The 22850-nt window shown below is 42.6% G+C and overlaps 2 protein-coding genes and 1 long non-coding RNA gene across 3 annotated transcripts in view; 1 reads left to right on the top strand and 2 right to left on the bottom strand.

Moving 5' to 3' along the window:
* Nucleotides 1-22850, top strand: part of CLIC6 (chloride intracellular channel 6) — a 131972-nt gene that overhangs the window by 31241 nt on the left and 77881 nt on the right. The window lies entirely within an intron of this gene.
* Nucleotides 7668-14660, bottom strand: KCNE1 (potassium voltage-gated channel subfamily E regulatory subunit 1). The gene is made up of 3 exons (XM_081909078.1): nucleotides 14270-14660; nucleotides 13793-13844; nucleotides 7668-8138 (listed from the first exon to the last, which is right to left on the bottom strand). The coding sequence occupies exons 1-3, from the start codon at nucleotides 14431-14433 to the stop codon at nucleotides 7722-7724; spliced, it is 633 nt and encodes a 210-aa protein (XP_081765204.1). The 5' UTR covers nucleotides 14434-14660; the 3' UTR covers nucleotides 7668-7721.
* On the bottom strand, nucleotides 14670-18233 carry LOC309368610. The gene is made up of 3 exons (XR_014167829.1): nucleotides 17832-18233; nucleotides 16461-16566; nucleotides 14670-14730 (listed from the first exon to the last, which is right to left on the bottom strand). It is a non-coding gene; the product is annotated as an uncharacterized lncRNA (long non-coding RNA).

The raw sequence follows: 22850 nt of genomic DNA, 5'->3' as shown, positions 1-22850 counted from the left end.
CAGTCGTTTTACCATTTTATTGTTAATGTGCTTTCTTCTAGTCAGTCATGCTGGGAATGGCAATATAAATGTAAATAAATAAAAAAAGAGGTCTATTAAATTTCTTATACAAAGGGCAGAGTCCCATGATGAACAGCTACATGCAGTTAAGTCAGAAATATCCTTGTACCATGCCAGAGAAATGTCACTTGCTGTTTTGTGCTATTCATACAAACACAAACAGAAGTCATACCAGAGAATAGTGTCAACCCTTATAATGACTCTAAAAATGTCACAGGTGTGTGTGTGTGTGTGTGTGTGTGTTGTGGAGGTTGACATATGTTTTCGTAGTTCACCAGAGAGAGAGGTTCAGGAATGCTTCACCCTTCTCTGCTGACTTCTCTCGGTGATGGATAATGGTCATATCAGCTCTGGCTAACCGTGCTGCAAATTGGACATCAGAATGACTGGCAGGCATTTTCTCAATGGAAGCTTCCAGTTAGGAAATAGTGTTTTAATGGGACATAACCTTGAAGGAGACGCCCTTCCCCCTCCCACCCTTCTAAGAATCAGGGACTAATGTGAGCTGTGGAATTCCCTCCCCACAGAAGTGTGTCTGGCACCTTCATTGTGTAGCTTTCATCGTGAGAAGGCACACCTCCTCTTTGTCCTGACCGTTGGCACCTGAGACCTATAATTTTAGGACCCACCCCATTGTTTGAATGGCAAATTGTTCTAACTGATTTCAATCTTATATTGTTGTAACCCATCCTGAGACCTTATGGTGAAGGGTGGATAAGAGAGCCAATAAGTACTAGTAGTAGGAGTAGGAGTAATAATAAAAATAGTAATAATAAACAAGTATGAATCCTCCTATGCACTGCTGTAACTCAATCTGTAACTAAACCTTAAGAGGTGCCAGAACTCACCATGAACACCTCCCTTGTTCTCTTACAGTGGCAATGGCGCCCACTTGAGAGGTGCCAGAACTGAGTTCCAGCACGTTCCGGCTGAGGGAAAAAAGCCCTTCATGCAATTCACACTTAGTTCCCCCATTTCCCCAGTACTCCACTTCCTCTAGGTTGGCCAGATGCAAAAGAAGACAGGGCTCCTGCACCTTTGATAATTAATAATAATAATAATAATAATAATAATAATAATAATAATAATCATAATAATTGTATACCCCACCCATCTGGCTGGGTTTCCCCAGCCACTCTGGGTGGCTTCCAACAGAATATTAAAATACAATAATCTATTAAACATTAAAAGCTTCCCTAAACAGGGCTGCCTTCAGATGTCTTCTAAAAGTCTGGTAGTTGTTTTTCTCTTTGACATCTGGCAGGAGGGTGTTCCACAGGGCGGGTGCCACTACCGAGAAGGCCCTTTGCCTGGTTCCCCTTGGCTTCTTGCAGCGCCAGAAGCGCCAGAAGGCCCTTGGCACTGGACCTCAGTGTCCGAGCAGAACACAGCTATTATAGGTACAGAAGCACTCTTTTCCTTTGCATCCGGCCACCCGACTTCTCTCCCCTGTTTTCCCTGTGTGTCGAATTTTAGATTGTAAGCTCCTGTGGCAGGACCTGTACGCCTGGCCTCTGTAGAACACCATGCACAAGTATGGCACCAAATAAATAAATGGAATGGTGGTGGGGAAGACCCTGTAGTTTTGGGTGAGAAGAGAGACAGAAAGAGCCATGAACTAAGAAGCAGCAGCCGCAGCTGGTGAGAGTGGGGCACCATTACTATCCTGGCTTCTCAACATCATAGGGGGTTATTGGGGCTTACCGAGAGGGGAGGTGCAGGGATCTCAGCAAGGTGTGACACGTGGCAGTGGAGCCAATGGGATGCTGCTGCCCAGGCCCAGACAGAGGGGGGGGGCATATGGGCCACTTGGCCCGGGCCTCCGATTCCAAAGGGGGCCTCGGTCAGCATATTCACAGTCACAGGGGGTGCACTGGGGCAAACGCGGAGGCGCAAAGGCGTTGGCGGTGGGCAGATTCCCTGGGGCCATGGCTGGCAGTCTTTCTTTCGATCAACAATGGCTCAAGAACGCCTAAATGGTTTAGCAATGATAAACATAAACCACGATAAGGCGAAGTTGCTTGATTTTTCCAGCGTAATTCAAGAATTCGCAGAAAAGAAAGCTAGGAAAGCATTTTTAAATGTAAATACTTAAAATAATCCTTTTCCCTATGTATTTTTAAAAAGCACTATTGTATATCTGTATTTTCCATTTTGTCTTTATATGCAGATACGGTTCAAGCCTTGAAATAAAATTATTTGTCAGCATAACTTTTGTGAAAATTATTTATATACTTACTTATTTATAAGACTTCAGTTATCCCCAGGGTAAAAAAAAAGGGGGGCACATTATCTACCTGGCCCGGGCCTCTGCCTGGCTCTACAAGGCCCTGCTGCCACCACGATGTGCCACACCAGGCTGAGCTCCCCATGTTTCGCCTCTGCCAACTTCCTCTTGAAAAGCCCCACCTACACCACCTCACCGGCTGCTACTGGAACTAAGGATTGATGCATCTTGGAGAACAAAGTATCATTCGCTGGAAATGTGTCATAGTGGTACTAGGAATACCTCCACCTATGTTTTATTTTAGAGGTGGGGAAATGTTGACCCTCCAGATGTCACTAGACTACAACTCCCATCATCCCTGACCTTTGGCCATGCTGGCTGAGGGTCATGGGAATATTTACAGCCGAAATTTGAAGTGCAATCCGATGCATTTCTACTTGGGGGTAAGTTCCATTGGGTAGCATTTGCCTAAGTTTTATTCAGGGAAGGCACATTGAAATTATGAAACATAACTAAGTTAGTTCCATTCATTTCAATAGGTCTGCATTGAGTAAAACTTAAGCTGCACTGTGCATTCAAAACAGTATCATACCACTTCAAACTGTGGTCCCTAGGATGCTTTGGGGGAAGCCACGGCTATTTACAATGGCATGATACTGCTTTAGTGTATATTGCAGTTGAATACCAGCCGTTGGGGTAAAAGACTCCTACTTCCAAGAAAGTGTATATAGGATTAGTTTCACCCATAAAACTGCAAATTCTCTTTCTAGCTTTCTCCCTGTGTCCACCAATGTTAGAGGACGATGTTAAGGTTTATGTCCATCCTCCACATGCTTCTTTCCTAGAGTCTGAAAGCAAACCTCTGAAATGTTTGAAGGTCCCCTGCAACTAATTTTGATGTATGACATCTTGTAAAATGAAGATCGCTTGTGTGTCTGTCCAGGTGTGTTAATGTACACTGCATTGGGAGAGGCTGAAGAAGTGAAATGAAAACTTTATTAGCATTTTCTCTTTAGCATTTTCTTATTGTTAAATACCATCTGCGGATATGCTATTACAAGTTTGATTTAGCTATGCTTTGCATTTTCTCTCAGAAAGCATTTTGGATAATACAGTATTAAAGGTAAAGGGACCCCTGACCATTAGGTCCAGTCGTGACCGACTGGGGTTGCGGCGCTCATCTCGCTTTATTGGTCATATGGCCAGCATGACTAAGCCGCTTCTGGCGAACCAGAGCAGCACACGGAAATGCCGTTTACCTTCCCACTGGAGCGGTAGCTATTTATCTACTTGCACTTTGACGTGCTTTCAAACTACTAGGTTGGCAGGAGAATACAGTATTACAGAAACATATTTGGTCATTTTATCTTTAAAAACATTCTGCATCATTTACCAAGGCACAGTGTGCACCCAGCCTATAATGAAAACTCAGGTGTAATATAGGAAGGGGTTAGCATGTTTTCATTATGACTCCAATACCAAGAAGCAGTGTGGTCCACATCCTATGCCTCACATCCTGTTGCCAACAGCAATGCCTTAAGACATTTTTTTGATTATGATGATGTCATATGAAGCCCTTAGTCCATCATGTAACCACCAGGTGGTGCTCCTGCAAAACTAAAACCCATTCCTTACATTGCAGACCTGAAGAGATGTCTTTGCATACAGAGAATTCTACATTGCTAGACACAAAAGTCATTTTCCTTACACTTTGGGCATGTCAACACTACTATAAATACATTCAGTGTCAACCAACACTTTACACTCTTTCTATGTTTACTTTTTTTCTGCTGTCATTCATGGCCTGTGGCTGGCTGGCTGGAGAGATAAACAGAGCTCTTATCATAGCATTGCAATGAACAAAATAGTCCGGGTATGATAATGACTCATGTTTTAAAAACCAAGTTTATGTGTAAGAAATGAAACTTTGAGGTTAGTAATGCTAATGTCATTGCTAATACTTTGAGCTGCAAATGTTTGCAGGGTGAGTTTTGTGGCCAGGAAACACTCCTCATCAAAAGCATAAGGCTCATTGCATTACAATACACTTCAGGCTTGTATCCCATGTTCAATAACTTCCATAAGGCTAAGCTTCAAAATTGAGCAGGATCTGAATTACCTGAAACCCATTCATCTAGCTGTTACACCACATTGTGAGTTTGACTGTAAATTACTCTCTAGGTACCTAGATATATATATTTTATTTCCTGTAAAAGTGCCAGTAAAATTCAATTTTAACCCCCCCCCAAAAAAAGCTTCTATTGGGAATCAATTATGAACCATTGCTTGGTGAGTTTTTCACTCTAGTTAAACAAACAGAATGGACTGCTTCTACTACACAAGGTAAAGGTAAAGGTACCCCTGCCCGTACGGGCCAGTCTTGACAGACTCTGGGGTTGTGCGCCCATCTCACTTAAGAGGCCAGGGGCCAGCGCTGTCCGGAGACACTTCCGGGTCACATGGCCAGTGTGACATCGCTGCTCTGGCGAGCCAGAGCTGCACACGGAAACGCCGTTTACCTTCCCGCTGGTAAGCGGTCCCTATTTATCTACTTGCACCCGGAGGTGCTTTCGAACTGCTAGGTTGGCAGGCGCTGGGACCGAGCAGCGGGAGCGCAACCCGCCGCAGGGATTCGAACCGCCCACCTTTCGATCAGCAAGTCCTAGGCGCTGAGGCTTTAACCCACAGCGCCACCTGTGTCACACACAAGATTAGTGAGCAATTCTATAATGAATAGCAAAACATGCCAAAATCATATTGGATGCCTTTGAAAAAAGTGTAAGATTATTGCAAAGGTAATTATGGGGAACCAAGAGCACTCTGCTTGGCTTGGCTTGCCCCTATCTCTCTTTATCTCTTTATTCCATTTCCTGTATAATGTATACTTGGCCTGAACAAACTCAAAGTATGATCAACATTGATAATTTTAAACTGATTTTTTGTAAAAGAAAAGGCCTCTTATCCTAGCCTTCCCCACAGTGGCTGCATTACGTGCCATGTACAAGTAAGGAGCAAATACCTAAAAACATATTATTTCTTTGGCAAACTAATTGCACAAACAATATATTTTGAATGGACAAGCAATAAATCAGATGTCTGAACCATAGATTTATAACAAAACAAAAACTAGGCATTTTGTTCACTAAAATCTTTAGTTTTAGATAATCAGAATGGCTTTGCCATGATGTGGAATATTATCAAGATACACATGTGATACATATGTGCTATTAACACTTTATTAAATGTTATAAAGAAAATTTACACATTAATAAAGAAGAATTACAATTGCATGGAAAACACACTAAACTTATGGCAAACAGAGGTGCCATTTTTAGCAGTTGTGCCTTTTATAGCATTTTTAATCAGTAGTCATTGGAAGGTGATCATATTTACTTCCATATCAGGTAAGGTTTAGCTGTTGATTTCTGCAAATCATATTCTGGCAAAAAGCACAACAGTCTAGGCTATTTTTTCAGGTCACTTGCAACCCTAATAATATAGCATCATACCACAAAATTAACCGCCCCTCCCCACAGTGAGGTGTTCCTCTATAGAGGAATTGTAGGTGCAATCTTCCTTTTTAAAAATAAAGGAAATCGTTGGTTTAAAATAATACAAAAGTTATATAATAACCAGAAATTACAGGCACATTCAATGGAAATAATTAATACTGAAGAGAAAACACATTATTTGAGAAGAGCAGGTGTGTAAATTAATAATGGGAATCAGCGTCGTATATTTGGCGGGCAGTGGCGTAGCGTGGGTTGTCAGCACCTGGGGCAAGGCAAGTAATTTGCACCCCCTAACCCGTGGATTTGTGCCCCCTAACCCTAACCCCCAGATGTTGCGCCCGGTGCGGCCGGCCCCCCCTGCACCCTCCACGCTACGCCACTGTTGGGGAAAACTACTGATCTGTAATAGGTCTTTTTTCTGCAATTTGCATTCTATGGATTTTCACAGCAGGTTTCTCACTGGTTTGAATGGATGTGAACTATGTAATTTATCTAGCTGATTTAACACAATAATGTCTAGGTTCTAAAATACATTGCATTTTGAGAGACACAACTTTAGAACTAGGATGCAGAATGTTTTCTTTGAAGGAATGAAAAGAAAGTACCAAAATGAAACATATGTCACACATATGCAGATAGAATTAACAGAGTGGAGAACCAATACTAAAGAAGTTAGCAGGGAGAAATAAAGTTTCAAGAAGCAACGATTAAATGTAGAGAGACAAGGCTTTATGGTAAAGAGCTTTCAAAAACAAAAGCAAGGAAACAATAGAGCTTCAAGAATGGAAAAGAAATGCTCTGTCGAGTCATTGGCTTCCAGAATACTTTTATGTAGGTTCATTTGCTCTAGGGTGCCACCTATTGATGCATTTTATCCAGAATCATCCTAGCATTAGCAGTGTATCTTTGTCCCCCCCCCCCAAACCCGGCTGCCTTCTTTGAAGTTGCGCAGTCACTCGCAGCTATTTCTAATTGCTAGACCAAAGTAAACACCTTCCCCAAGTCATCAGTATGAAGTGGCTAAAAGCCAGCCAGTTTGGGGTGCCTTGTTGCATACAAGGAAATAATGTGGCTAGCATTACATTAAACTGACTTGTCATCTTCCATCCCATAAGGACCAGTAACTTGTTTACAATAGGTTGGAAGGAAATACCTAACCCCATGTGAAATCAAAACAACATTTCTGGTCTGTAGTTAAATTTTCCTGTTGTTGTTAAGAATATGTTTGTGGAATGAGGCTTAATTTACTTCTTCTCTTTCTTTTTTGCCCAAATTCCTTGTGGAATTCCTTGCTTATGGTGGAAGTAGATCACAGGCAGCATATATCTCCTTCAACAGCTTGATTCCCAAGCTGGAAGCAGCACCTGCCAGTACAGAATAGTCTTCCAAAATGCACTGGATTTCTAAATGCTGCAGATGCACTTTTCTCATTATGCTAAGGGGGTTGAACAGAGGCCGTGCCGGAATTACGTATAAGCTAAACAAGCTATAGCTTAGGGCCCCACTCTCTTGGGGCCCCCAAAAAATTTAAAGGAAAGAAAACTGGATGTACATTTCCAAAATAAAAGATAAAAACAAAGAAAATAAAACCCAGATACAGCAACAGTGTTTTGTGTTGTGTAGGCTCCTATGATCTTTGTTATGTGCAAATGGCTTTAGATACCTATTAGGTCCATAAATTACCATATAGCATATATTCAACACACAAAACAGTGACAATTTGTTGTTGACAAAGGACAGCTGGACATACAAAAGGCCCCATTACCTTCAGTAGCTTAGGGCCTTATCAAACCTAAATCCAGCCCTGAAACGGCAGGGGATGTACTTTTCTCCTTAAAATGGGTAAATATAGGCCACAAACTGCTTACTTTCACAGTTTTGGAAAATTCAGTATGATGCCTGTAAGATTAGCTGCCCGTTTGCTAGGAAGGGTTCACTTCAGGAATGTGACTGGTGGGCTGTTCTACAGCATGCTGGTTTTCCAAGACGAAGCTTGATTTATAATTTTCCATCACCTTGGCTTTCAAGCTGGCCTTGTCCTTCTTCCGCCAAATGTCTGTGGCAATGTACACATTGTACGGGTCATTTGAATGTTCAAGCTTTTTGGAGCGGATGTAGCTCATCATTATTCCGAATGTGAAGAAGCCAAAGAAGCCAAGCAATAGGAGTATGTAGATGACTTCCAGATGGTCATTTGTTGCAACGACTGGTGCAGCTGTCGGGTGGCTGGGTTTGCTTTCATAGTCTTCTAGCAGTTTTGAAAGGAGGTAGTTTAACGCTGTGTTGTTGGACACCAGTGCCATTGTCCTGCAAAGAACTCCTTCCTTAAATTCTGATTTCTAGAAGAAGAAGAAAATTGGGAGGGGAAACATGTTAAAAACAAAATATGGAAATAATTATATATAAATAGTATATAAACTGACTTTCTATTGGTAAAAAAGAGATGTCATTATACTGTATTTTGAATGAGAGATCAGGGGCCAGTTCTCAGAGGCTTTTTCGTAATGAAATCCCATGAACCAAAGACCAGATGAAATGCACTCCTTATACAATGATGGCTAAAGCTATTGCTTCCAATATTCCCTTTTTAGTGGAAGAAAAATAAAGCCCTCAACATCTACGGCTTTTCTCTCTTTCAGTATGTATTCTGCTCAACATAACAGATCCAATGATCCTCTCCAACCAGCCTAAAATTCTGCCTCTTCTACTTTGTGACAACTGGGGAAACCCAGCCAGATGGGTGGGGTATAAATAATAAATTAATAATAACTTGAAGCTTTCCATTGATGCTGCATGCTGAAGGCACATCTGAATTCTAACAACCCAGTTCAGAGGAGCTATTCTCTCAAGATTTCCACACAGCAAATGTTGGGAATTATCTCAGAGATTGTAATTGCAATATGCATATAAGACTTTTTAAAAAACATTTTATTATGGTGGTCTTGCAGAAGACCTCTTTAATATAATTTTGGTACTGCATTGCTGCTGCAGTTTTTTGACCTCAATATTAAATTAAAATTAAAAGCCACATTGACATGGATATTGTTCCACCCAATAAAACACAAGCATCCATTTTGCCTACTATGAAACACGACAGCTAAGTCTTGTGCACTTCCAGTAATTTTTTTAAAGGCACACATGCACAGATACAGAATTACTAATGCATGCCCAGAGTGGAAAAAAGAACTTTGTGCGGGGCAGGAGAGGTGTGACTTAGGGGAGGAGCTTAACAACACAGCTCAAATACATTCCACTGAGCTCTGCCCACTGGTGTGGATGGCAAGTGATGGAAGAGAAATGAACATCCATGGCTTGGGAACGACGACCCTTAATCTGAGGAAATTAATGTGTCAGTCGCACACAGAGAAAAACTGGATCTGTATGACCAATTTGCATTATAGAGCTCCTGCCTGGAAACACCCAAGATCTCCCTCCTGACTGGCATTAACTTGTCCCCATTCCTCCTTTTGTATTTTCTTCCTCTACCTCTGTCATTTCTGCTTGTCCACCTTTCATGATGCAATTTCTTGATGTCACAATAACCTCTTTGGTAGCAGAGGCCTTTCTGAATGTCACTGGCTTAGGTGCTCTGATGTCACAAGGAGCTAGCTATCTTTGGCCCAGGGAGTCGAGCATTTATGCAGTCACTGGAACCTTAGAATTTCAATTCTGAGTCCCTGAGCATTTAGTCAAGCCTCGTAATCTATGGCACTATGCCATGTATTGTGTGGTCTCAAGCCTTTGACACTCTCTGTATGTGCACAGAAGAAAGAGGATGGGATTTGGGTGCTGTTGTTAATAATGAGAGGTAGGACATATAAGGCATCACCTGTTCAACAAATCAGTAGATTAAACTTCCAAGGAACACAACAGAGAGGCCCCCTACAGCACAGATAACCTTCATTAAATTGTGGTTGCAGTGCATTTTCTTTCCTCTTCAGAGGGGCATTGCCATTTTTTACTATGGATATTGTCAAAGTTTGGTGCTTAACTGGTTAAGGAAGCGGGAGATGATTGTGGCCTTGGTCTTATCTTGAAAGCAACTCTCCTTAGCTCTCTGCTCATGCTTTGGGCACGTAGCTGGACTCTTGAGTTTCACCTGTAGGTCAGGAGATCAACACTAGACAAGAAGTCACAGGGTGATCTACGATAAAACCTGTCGGCCCCCTCCATGGGGTGGGGTGGGGTGGGGGTCAGCTGAGTACCAGGTTTTTTAAAAAGTTTGTGCCTGTGTGTCTTGCATCTTGCTCCAAAGCCCTAACCCTAGTTGATGTTTTATTTTAGTTTGTGTGTAATCAGCCCAAACAAAGTTTTGTATGTTTTCTATTTTTGGTGTGGGTTTTCTTGGGAGAGGGTCCAGCTTCTGGACCCCTTATCTTGACAGATACTAGAAGAAAATATTCCACACAGGACTATGCTTTTATCTCTTCTTAAACAAGGCAAGCGCTGTGGCTGCAGTTTTAAGACCAAAATTGGCACACAGAGAGGGCCTTATCAGCCACCTTGCTGTTTTCTTGCTGAAAACTGGCCCATTTCCCCTAATTGGGGGAGGGGGGGAGAATGCATTTTGGGGTAATCTTTGGCAGAAATTTCCAGGGCAAAGGGTTAAGAAGCTCTTTCCCCTTCATGCTACTCTTCTGATTCAAACTGCAGCCTACATGGCTGCATATTTGAAACTGTAAAATGGCAATAATGGAACTGCATATAACAGAATGTTCCATATAGTGACCTTTACACTGGGAAATCTCCGTCACGTGGAAAGAGTGCTGATTCAAGTTATTGTAGCTTGAAGAATGAAATCTCACCCTGTTGCAATTGTGAAATCCCTTTCACAATGTCTCTTTATTACATGAGCATTAAGAAATAAGTCAATTTTTTTTAAAAGAGAAATTGTTCTGACAGGTTAGTTTTTGGACAGGAGGCATGTCTGGGTGGATCCATTTCTAAGTGGGAAAGCACAAGATTTGTGTGCAGAAAGTCTCAGATATGAATGATAAAGACTCTTGCCTAAAACTGCTAAAGCTGCTGCTGGGTGGTGCCAGTACTGAGCTAGGTGGCCCAGTGGTGTGACTTATTTCTATTTACGGTATTTCTAATAAAACCTCTAAGGAGGGCTGGCCCAAGCTGTTTTGATGTCTGAGGCAAAATCCAAGATGGCGCCCCCCAGATTCTGACAGGATGGCCAATTGAACTTTACTTCAACACTATCAAAGGGGCAGCATCCTTCACCATAGGCTGGGATTTGAAGTGCACAGCAGTCTAGCTTAGGGGACTCAGGAAGAACCATGGAGACTGGTGCCCATTGGTACTGGTAGGGTAGAAGACAGGGATCCTAACAGTAGAAGATGAAGCCAGAGCCCACCAGAGGTATGGCCACCCTCTGACTGCTTGTAAGTAAGAAGCTAGGAAAAGAGGGCTGGTTGTGGGCAGGTTGGGGTTGTTGTGGCAGTGCCAGATTTCCCCTAAAGGACCAGCCTCTTCAGAGGGGGAATGGCCTGGCAACTACTGCCTGAGGCAGCTGTCACACTCTGCCTAATAGTCGGGCCGGCCCTGCCTTTAAGCTGTTTATTAAAAATGGCTTGGTATAAACCAATTTCCCATGTTGCTCTGATTTAGGTTAACAGGGATATAATACAAGTTGCGCCAGAAGTAGTTTAGTCATGCTGGCCACATGACCCGGAAAGCTGTCTGTGGACAAACGCCAGCTCCCTCGGCCTGAAAGCGAGATGAGTGCCGCAACCTCATAGTCGTCTTTGACTGGACTTAGCTGTCCAGGGGTCCTTTACCTTTTTTTTTACAAGTTTTGCGATTAATCTTTTTCAACTAATGAGTCCAATCATTCATTTATACAATGTTGGGGTATCAAACCACTGACAGTGGCATGCTTTAGTATAGTTTCAGAATTATTATTTTTTAAGAAAACTACATGGTCGCCAACAAAACATGTCCTAAATTTTGAAACCAGGTACTGTTTGTAATTCAGTGTGGCTTTATTGTGGGGAAAGCTATGAGCTAGCCGACAGGAGGTCTTAATGTTCTTATAGTTATGGAAACACAGAGTAACTCTGTCACATACAATTTCCTGATTTAAATGTTAAGGGATGGGCATGGAATGTGTTTCCATATCTCTGTTGTGAAGGGGAAAGAGGAAATTAGCACTGAGTTTGGAATATATTCATCACTTGGAAAGTTAGATGGCATCTGAACTCACTCCAAGCAGAAAACACACACAAATTGATTCCAGTAAGTAGGCACTGTATGTTTAGGCACTCTTGTTAGCAGCATTCCCAGATTATAGAGGGTGGGGCTTATTCCAGATGTATGGCTGCAGGCTAAGGACATGCTCAATACACTGAAATAGTCTTGGCCAGTGATAGCCAGTTCACGGGAGGAGAAATGTATTTGGTCCACATTTTAAAGAGAACTGATCTAATTACCCAGTTGGAGCCTTGCCCCATAGACCTCTGAGTCGCAATTTCATCCCTTTTATGGGGAATTGCTAAATGTTCTGTATAGCCTGAAGGTATGGCTGATATCAAAAAGAAACTGGATCTTTAGTATTGTAGCTCCAGCTCTATGAAATCAGCTTCCAGTTGAGCTCAGACAAGGACCTAGCATTTTTGCTTTTAGGAAACAATTTAAAACTTATCTTGTTAAGAATATGGTCGTGCCTTGGTTTTCAAACAGCCTAGTTCTCAAACGTTTTGGCTCCCAAAAGAACGATCAAAACCCAGAAGCTTCTGCAGCTTCCGATTGGCTGCAGGAGCTTCCAATCAGCCAATCAGTAGCTGTGCTTTGGTTTTCGAACACTTTGGAAGTGGAATGGACACCGCGGGGGGTGGCACTTACCGCGGCGCCTGGCCTGCAGTGCGCCCAAGCCACATGTCCCTCCTGGGACTCCTGGTCTCTCCTGCCCAAAATGGCAGTGTGGGGCTTACATCCACCAGGCAGACTCCATGGGCAGCTCGCCGCGCCACCCCAGTGCGCGTATTGCCCCGCCCCTGCCGCTCTGGGTGCTGGAGCAGCTAGCTATGCCACTGTTGGGAGGGGGGGTGAAGGTTTGTGGCAGCAGTTCCTTTGAAACGGCCATGCTATTCACATTCTAATCTGTCAGCTTCCATTCCCAACTTCTGCTATTCTAAATATTAGGCACCCCACATTCCTTGGGGTGTGTGTTTGTCATGTTAGGGTTGGACTGGGTGCATAGTGTTGAAAATAGGTTTTTGTTTTTATTGAGTTCAACAACATTGCAGGTGCCATATGCTCACCTGAGTACCTTTGTGTTCGAGCCCCAGGATCACATCATACTCTTGGTATCAGTTTTACATAAAATTGATCATAACTCTTCATAAATACTGCTTGTTACTTGCTACTTTGTTTAAGCCACACGTAAATTGTGAATGTTTTCAACTGTGTGTACCTGCTCTTTACAGGACAAGGAGAGAATGTAACAGACTTCTGTAACTAGAAGACCATAGAGAGTGAATGGGATTTGCTCAGTCCCAAGGGAGCCCATGGAACTGCTAGCTAAATCAACTTAATTTCCACTAGCATCTAATTAAAAATATGTGCTATTACCACATCTAACAGTGTCCATTGCATGCTGCCATTGTAACCACTCCCTTGTAAAGCTTGATAATTGTAACATTATGAACTCCGTTGTTATTTTATCTGCTTATGTGAAGATGGTCCAGTTTCCTGGAAATTAACTACATTGAACTTTTAGGGAGTGCTGAACAGCTTCCCAACAACCTGAGGGCACAAACAAACTCCCTTGTGTCTCCAACTCCCATCCCCCCCAATCTTCAGTATACAAGTTATGGGCGCCTTTGGATCTGTGTTCCAAGTAACACAATGATAACACCTATTTCTAAATGCCACACCTATTTCTAAAATTAAACTTTAATATTTTCATACCAAACAATTCCATTTTTTAAACTCACACTTGTTTCCAAATGGGTATATAGGAATTTTGAGAGGGGAGTTATTATACTATCAAAAATGTTTGCCTGTTCTCATTCCAGTTCCCAGACAGAGCACCCCAGCTACAACAAAACAAAACAAAAATTCCTGGCAATGCTACCTTTATGTCTACAGGTACACTGAGCTGAAATTCAGTACTCAAATTGTAAAGTGTCAAGCAGTCTATGGAAATGATATGTAAAGGTAAATATAAATGTATTTATTTATTTGTAATCCACTTCTTGTTTCAAGTAGTAAGGTTCTTTGAAACAAGGGTTCTTCCCACTCTTCCCGCTTCACATGGGAATTTTGTTTCACAATATAAAACTGCCTGAGGGGAAAAAAGGCACAGCAGAGCAGGTGCCACCTTTTCCCCAAGATGCAGAAGTACAGAAAGAAAAGATGTACCGGTATGTGTCTGAACAAGAAGATGATTTTAAGCAAGGGTGTCAGCCTATCTGGAGGAACAAAAAGGCTGACAAGCAAACAGGAAAACATGCAAACTCACCAAGCTGTGTGAAGGAGGGAGCCTGCTACCTGGATGCTTTGAATCAGGCTCTCTCTCTGAGCATGGCTGTGAAGAAGCCTGAGGTCTGGGTGTTGGGAATCCACACCATCACACCGTGTTTGCTGGGAGGGACCTGTCGTCTGGGTACGAGTGGCCAAACTCATACTATGAGTGCACAGGGGAGGAGCTTATAAACAGGTGGTAATGCAGTTCCATGAAGAGGAAGGTGACACAGAGACACAGATTTCCAGGTGGAGAAAGGATTCCAGGCAAACAAAACAAGAAAGGAAGTGTGCCATGTGCTAGGGTGAGTCTGCTGCACATGCAACACTAAGCAATTCTGTACAAAGAACTCTTCAATGAAATTACACAAAGGTCAGGACAGATTAAAACAGCTCACCTTTTCCTATGCCCACACCACCAGCACTGTTGTACTTGCAAAGTGAAGCTGCTTTCTTTCACTGCAGGGAGTAATGGGAACAAATGTAAATGGGCAAATGGGCCAGAGCTGAAGCCAGCGAAGTTTGGACATGTCCTTATCATTCAGCCTACAGTTGTCCATCTGTAAAATGGCAACATTAAGGATCTAAAATGGAGAATGAATCAAGGATTGCAAAGACCTTTGAGCGCTTGAAATTTTGATGCAAGACCATGGGAAAGCTCTTTGCCTCCAGGATACTGTTCTACCTAGTACACACTCACCTTGGACCAAGATAAGCCCTTTCTTTCTCCCTTTATAAAGCAATGCCTCCATCTTTCCCCCTCCTTTCTCAGCTCCCCTTTATATTTTAATAGCTTTTGTATTCATCTTCTAATGCCTTGGCACTCCAGGTGCTACTGAACTGCATTGCCCTTCACATGGCAGCATGGCCTGAAGTGAAGGCTGATGGGAGCTGTAGTCCAGCAACACCCAAAGGGGGATCGAACCTGTGACCCTGGCATCATCAGCACCACAGTCTAACAAACTGAGCTATTCAGGCTCCAGAAGGCCAAAGGTTTCCTGCCCCTGTTCTAGCTGGAAAACTACAAGCCTTTTTTTAGAGCAAGCAACTGTGTGTGTGATGTGTGTCTGTATGGATTTTGAGCAGAGAATAAAGTAAACATAAAAGGGTTAACAAATATATGGACCTCCAGCAGGGAGAACACCTTCAGAGGTGATTTGGGGTTCATCCACATTTACTCACCAGTTCCAGATTGTACCTCATCAATTTATCCCCTGGAGTTGGGAAAAGACTGTATGGGGAAAATTAAGCAATCCCCTCTCAACTGCTGTTCATCAGCTGAAGATTGTCCTCTCCAAGGCTGCTTTTCCCGTACTCTTGGGGCGTTGTTATAAGCACCCACAATGAACTTTTACACTGACGCTTAAACCTTTCTCCTTTCCTGTAATCACATTTGCCTTCTTACAAGGAACAAGGAAAGAGATTGTGTCTATTTAGGGGGAATGCTCCTCAGGAACCCAACAAGAGTAGGGAAATAAATGGAAAGGTTTGCAGCAGAAATTGAGAAACAATGAGGGATAATGGTCAAAGAACCCCCTTTTCTACAAGCTGATCCCCTGTTCATTCCTCAACTGCTTTTTACAAAAAAAAAAAAAACAACGAATGGAAGTCAAGGACTCTGTAGATAAAGGACTACGATCAGGACTGAATGTAATTGGATTAATCAAGATTTTGGAAGCAGGAAGAAATAAGAACTTTGCACCCCAAAACCCAACGCATGGGAAGTTACACAAATTGAATAATTGGCTTTATAATTGATATATATTTGGATATGAATGGTAATTTGATACTGATAATGTGGCTGTTATTGGATTTTAGTAATTGGAAATTAATAAAAAATATTTAACAAAAACAACAACAACTCTTTTTTACCACAAGAACAAGCTGTTGGCTTTTAAATATATGCATTTGCATGTAACAGAAAGGTTGCGCTCTAAGCACAGCAAAAAAAGTGACTCCTTTGTTATCATGTTAAATCCAGTTCAGCAAAAAGCAAACTAGCCCTTTTATAGAAACAACTTCCTGTTTTTAAAAAAGTGCTCATATTCGGTGACTTTTATTAAAGAGAAAACAGTTTCCAGAAATTGCTTCTACATTCAAGCAGGTGAATGCAGGTAGAACTACTCACGTCCTTTCATTACAAGGAAAAATAAATGTTTGCCACCCGTGACTGGGCTGCGTCCACTTACTTGGGATGAGTAAAGGGATTATTTTGACTGGAGATCTGTAATGTAGGAAAACGGCAGGCTGGTGATTCATGGCATAGGAAATGCACTGGTGCAGTTTTCATGAGCACTGAAATCACACAAAGTACAAATATATCTGTATTAGTTCACTGTTGAGTGATTAAACACTATGTGGCTTAGGGCATATCTGAGGTGGGGGACACACACAGAGAGAACCAGTTCTTCCAAATTGGGCGTGCAAAGGCAAAGTTTTGTATCTGCCTCAAGCGTATGCATTAAATTCAGGTGTTTGTTGGTGCATGTGACTAGATAACCACATGCGACTGGCCTGCTCACTGTTATTGGGAACTGGAGGCGGAGCCTAATTTGCAGCCTGACATTAAAATATCCCATGATGATTAATGTGTTTATGGCTAAAAAAACTTTTCACACAAGTTCAGTGAGTATGACTTCCAAATAAAACCTCTCTCCCTTAGATAATTTGTGAATTGAATTGTGTAAATGGTGTCTCCCTGACAAGCTACACATTTCCTATGTGTGCTGTCCCTGAGTCCCAGAGCAGTTGCCCAAATTAGGCACGGTTGTGGCAGAAAAGTACTGATGAGTCTGATAAAACTCACACAACAGAACAAGCTGGAAGACTGGTGGTGATGGTAAGGAATTGGACAGTTACTGGTGAAGCAATCTCACCAATATATAAATAAATGAAAATAAAGTAAGATTCACTAGTCTTCTTCATTTGCTCTACATTTTTCTGCCTCCTCCGTTTATTTATTTTATATTTCTACTGTACTTTTCCAGGGGAATGGGCTGTAATGTAATGTAATGGTGCATTGCAATGTAACCAAACTAGCATAAATACATTTAAAAACAATTATCATAGGAGCAATTTATATAAAGCACATATAAAATACGTTGAATTTAAGATTAAAAATATCCCAGTTAAGATCAGCAAAGGCAAACAGCAATCGCTGTGAATGTAAATTGTTTTAAAATGTTTCTAATATTGTATTTTAATTTGTGTAACCTACCCTCTGACCTTGGGGTGAAGGGGGTGAATAGGAATGACAACAACAACAACAACAACAACAATTTCTTATTTATACCCCACCCATCTGGCTGGGCTTCCCCAGCCACTCTGGGCGGCTTCCAAAAAAATATTAAAATACTATAATACACCAAACATTAAAACTTCCCTAAACAGGCTGCCTTCAGATGTCTTCTGAAAGTCTGGTAGTTGTTGTTCTCTTTGAGGGAAGGCGCCACTACCGAGAAGGCCCTCTGCCTGGTTCCCTGTAACTTGACAACAGTTACAACACTGTTAAAAGCAGACTCGCTGAGGGTCTGAGAACAATGATGGAGAAGAAGTCTTACTTGATAAAGAATTGATTGTCTTCCTTTATGAATTGAAGTGCATGAACTGTTTAGGAACCACAGCAGCTCTTCTTGTGGAGTCGTTCTTCTTCTACAGCAACTTGGTTCATCTATGGTGACAAATCTTCTCTGAGGAAATATCTCTGTAGGAGGGACCAGAACTCTCAGTTTTGAGCTGCCTGCCCTGGAAGAAGAGTGACCATGTTGGCAACTGAAACCTAGACGTGGGCAAAGCTGGCCATTTTAAGTTCCCTATTTTTCCAATTTTCAGTTCAGTTCTCCACATTTCCACATCTGTTTGTGTGTTGTTGTTTTTTTTAAAAAAAGTCCTCATGAAAATTCATCAGCAGATTTCTCATGATATATGTATGCTTGTGTGCAATGTTGCCTAATGTGCACATTTTTGCAAAGGAATGTTTCTGAATGTAATGCATTCAATGCAATGTTATTTTCACTAATATACAGTCATACCTTGGAAGTCAAACAGAATTTGTTCTGGAAGTCCATTCGACTTCCAAAACATTCAGCAACCAAGGCACGGCTTCTGATTAGCTGCAGGAGCTTCCTGCATGCAGTTTGGAAGCTGCAGAAGCCGTGCCGGACGTTCGGCTCCCAAATAACATTCGCAAACTGGAACACTCACTTCAGGGTTTGTGGCACTCGTATGAGTGCCAAGGCATTCGGCTTCCAAGGTACAACTGTATGCATTTGTATGCAGACTTTATCCCGGTACATGCATTTTTGTACACATTACTTGCCTGGATAACTGCATTGCAAAATTCAGAGAAGGGCAAATTTGGATGCTTTGCTGTGTTTCGGTTCACAGATGGCTTCAGAAAGTGCAGGTTAGGTAGGTCTACCTGTAAACATGAACTGAACTGAATTTTCCCAAAATCCTTACAGAAACCACAGACACACATTTCTCTCTGAACACAGAGACATCGAGAGGAAAATTTGTAGACTATTGGACTAAGAGTGCATACTCTTCTCGGAAAAACTAGAAAACTGTTTACATAGAGCTTCTCTGGGTGCATCGTTAGAGACTTTTATGTGACAATGACAGTCTCATAACAATTGGCCAAGAAGCAGTGGAACCAGGTGAGCACTGTAAATGGCTTCCCGGATTTACTCATGCTGAGTTAGTAGAACTTTAGTCATTTGACCTGGGCTTCAGCTGTTCCAGGAAGAAAATTAAAAAACATATGAGACAGCATATGCACTATACCCGTAAAGCACATTCAAAGTGTATTTCTTCACCTCAAAGGATTCTGGGAACTGTAGTTTGCTAAGGGTTGCTATGAATTGTAAACCTGTGAGGAGTAAACTACAGGGCAGAATTCTTTAGGGGGAAGAATGTGCTTTAAAGGTATAGTGTGTATGCAGCCTGAATATTCAGATTTGGGTTTTTTTAGGGCTCTTCCAGATGGAGGTGTGTGGGTTTTGTTTGTTTTTCAGTTCAAGTTATCCTGGTTAGGTGTGTTTGACATGCTACAGTGTTGTGTAATGGCTAAAAGAATGAACTGTTGAAGTCCCAGGTTCAAATCTCACCTCAGTCCTGAGTGTATATATGAATGGTGCGATATTTTTCCATACACTGGGGCTGCAGCAAAGCTACCTATATTTTAAAATGTGACATACTTAGTGATTGATGCAAAAACCAGTGAAGGCCTTTTGTGGTAATGTGGTTAGTGAGGAAAACAAGCTTATTCTCAATCTTTTCAGAAGACAACGACGCCAACCATTCAACATCTTGTTCCATGTCTATTGAATTTGCATATCTGAAAATCAGCATGGAGAATTCGCTTGAGCAGATGCATGAATAGACAGAGCCTAACAGTCCTATTGGGGACGCGGGTGGCGCTGTGGTCTAAACCACTGAGCCTCTTGGGCTTGCTGATCGGAAGGTCGGCGGTTTGAATCCCTGTGACAGGGGGAGCTCCTGTTGCTCAGTCCCTGCTCCTGCCAACCTAGCAGTTCGAAAGAACATCAAAGTGCAAGTAGATAAATAGGTACCGCTCTGGCGGGAAGGTGAACAGCATTTTCGTGCGCTGCTCTGGTTTTGCCAGAAGCGGCGTAGTCATGCTGGCCACATGACCTGGCAAAACTGTCTGCAGAAAAACGTCGGCTCCCTCGGCCAGTAAAGCGAGTTGAGCACTGCAACCCCAGAGTCTGGATTGTAAAAAGAAGTGTTCTGTGCTGTAAGAGGAACCGTGAATGTCCTACCATTCCACAGCTGGTGCAAGTCTATGTCTGCATATACAGTAGTATATACGATATCATATACAAATACCTTTATCTAGCTACCAAAATAAGGAGCAATCCAAATCACTGCCAAAACAATGGATTATTTCAGAGTCAACACAACAAAGCCACACCTGATACATTTACCAGAAAGGCTTAAAATTAGAAACCACACCCTAAAAATACCATTCCTTGAACTAGCACAAATATTTGCACAATGTAAAATCTTCAAATTCAAATTATTTAAACCTCAAATGGACACAGTCCGAGTATGTGGTTTCAACCAACATCAATAGGACAATCAATTGGAACTATCCAACACTTTGTTTGTCACCTCCATCCTATGCATTTCAGTACGGTGTGGCACATGTTGGTGAAATTGTCACATATACAACACACATGCGACACCTAAGGTCAGTCTAGGTGTGATGTAGGAAATCTGTAATCGGTTCTCCCAATGTCTTCTTTTTTTTAAGATTTAAAAGCAGCTGAGGGCAGGGGCTACATTTGACAGACTACTTGAAAATGGGAAAGGGATTAACATTTTCTCTCCATGCCATTTCCTCAGCTTCAGTGATGCTGCCTCTGAAGCTACAGTACTGTAGCCTATTTCCCATGGAAGCCTAAAAAGGACAGGTATCTATAGTGCACCAGTCTTTAGTCCCATCCATTGGAAGCAATTTATTAGGGAAACTGCATGAAGGGAAAGTATTAAAGACCTCCCCTAGCACTGCAACCCTGGTCCAGTTTGGACCACCCAACAGCTACTTTTAAGTCTTGGAAAAAGACCCTGGGAGGCCCAGTCACATACCTCCCGCATCATGTCTAGTTTGACCTTAGCACATGTAGAAACTGGAAAGTTTGATGTCATGGCTCATTCATCCACAATGAACTAATAAGAATGGAAACTACAATCTATCTAACTTCATCTGTAATTATGTCTGCAGTTCCAACCTGGTATTTCACATTGGGAATAGATCCAGCATTGGCAACATACAATGCACGATCTGATATCTTGAAGAACAATGAACAAAAGCAGTGACTGCATTTATGCCAGAATAAACAGGTCCTTTGTGTCACTTGGAAATTGTCGCTTCAAACTTGTATATCTTAAAATTGCAATGCCTCAAAAATCTTTCCTACGTTTAGCAAAATGGCCGCGTCATCTAAAATGGGGTGGAGAGGGTGATGCTAGACTTTGGCCTACCTCAGCATGTCAACTCTAGGAGCTGGTAAACTATGGCTAATGGTTCAGGAACTTGGAACCTCCATTTTTTTTACTTTGACCAGCGGTGCTGTTTGGGGGGCGGGGTTAGAAATCCAGGGCCCCAAATACAGTATGGCTGACTTACCACATTTTAAAGTAAGTGAAGCAATTTGCATTTAGCATCTGAAGAGGGAAAACACCAGCAGGAACATTAATAATAATAATAATAATAATAATAATAATAATAATAATAATAATAATTTATTATTTATACCCCGCCCATCTGGCTGGGCCTCCCCAGCCACTCTGGGCGGCTTCCAGAATCTCAATTTACCCAACTGCACCATGGATTCTGACCCTGATTCAAGCAATATTTTACAACTAGGTACAGTAGGTGCTCGCGGCTGATCAGTAATTTCACAGTTATCAAGACCATGTGCAGTTGCTGTGGCCGGACTCACTAGGGTTGCCAGAGCCCCAGGGATGACCTACATTCTCCAGGTTTTCCTGGAGGCAAGAGGAGGGCTTGAATCTTCAGGTGAGCAAATGCAAGTTTAATTTATATTTTAAAATTAGGAAGACTGTGGATGCAGGTTGCAAGCTTCAGGCCAGCAAGAGCTGGCTGCAATTTCTTGCACAGACTCTCAGGGAGGTATGCCCTCTCCCAAGAAACCATCATCTCTGGGGCTCAGTGGTGGGAGCACAGAAAAAGAAAAAGAACTGGGGTGGGCTCCAAAAGGGGAGGGGGCTTTGAGTGCAGATGCATGCTTGGCGCAATGTGTAAGGTTGTAGGAACAAGCAGAGCATGTAAAGAGCAGCCTCTGCTGCCTGCAGTAACACCTGGCCTGGCCTGAGGACACTTCAACCCTTCTGGCCCAATGCAAGCTAGCTACAGTATGTGTCCCGTACCCAGGCTCCCTAACTTCAGGTGGACCTGGGAACACTCCTTTTAGCGGAGGTTTCTAGCTTGATTTTCTGCCAGTGCCGTGTTTGCTCATTTGTTATACTTTGTGTCTTTTTTATTTGAGTGACATGCTCTCAGCGACTGTGGTTAATGCTTAATACCATCAGCAGGGTCCCTGTGACATCACCAGGGAGCCACCCATTGGGCTCAGCAGGGCTTTTTTTTCCTAGAAAAAGAGGTGAGTTTTTTCAGGGGGGGACCCCACTGAGTTGTTGAGATTTTTTAAGGGAGAGGAATTCTATTCTTCTCCCACTCGCCCCGCTGCCGCAGGGGGAAAAATTAAACTTCTGGCTTACAATGTTGCCTTCTGCCACAGCTGCCCTACCCCAATCGCTGTGCCTCTCTCCGCCTCCACCATGCAGCCAGTGGTGGAGCATATGCCCGCGCTGCGCAGGGCGGGCTCGCTCCCAAGGGGGTGGGGTGTGCTCCCAAGGGGGGCAGAGTGCACTCCTGAGGGGGCAGGGCACGGAGGGTGCCCTCCCAGACGCGGGATAGCTGCTTGGGTGCACGGAGCGGCCTGCACCCTGCAGCCGGGGGTGGAGCAAGCCAACAATGGTGGATATTTGGCACACCACCCACTCATGACCCCCAAGCCTCCCTGACAAAA

The sequence above is a fragment of the Podarcis melisellensis genome (assembly GCF_964234715.1).
Source record: "Podarcis melisellensis genome assembly, chromosome: 4".
NCBI classification, from domain to species: Eukaryota; Metazoa; Chordata; class Lepidosauria; order Squamata; family Lacertidae; genus Podarcis; species Podarcis melisellensis.
Note: the sequence above shows the minus strand (reverse complement) of the source record. Positions and strands in the feature narration are given on the sequence as shown.

Coding starts and splice junctions, on each gene's coding strand:
- KCNE1 (XM_081909078.1), bottom strand. CDS start 14,433: ATGAGTTTGGCCACTCGTACCCAGACGACAGGTCCCTCCCAGCAAACA. Junction 13,845..14,269: donor TCCCTCCTTCACACAGCTTG/GTGAGTTTGCAT, acceptor GTTTTGTTGTAG/CTGGGGTGCTCTGTCTGGGA. Junction 8,139..13,792: donor ACAGGCAAACATTTTTGATA/GTATAATAACTC, acceptor TTCTTCTTCTAG/AAATCAGAATTTAAGGAAGG.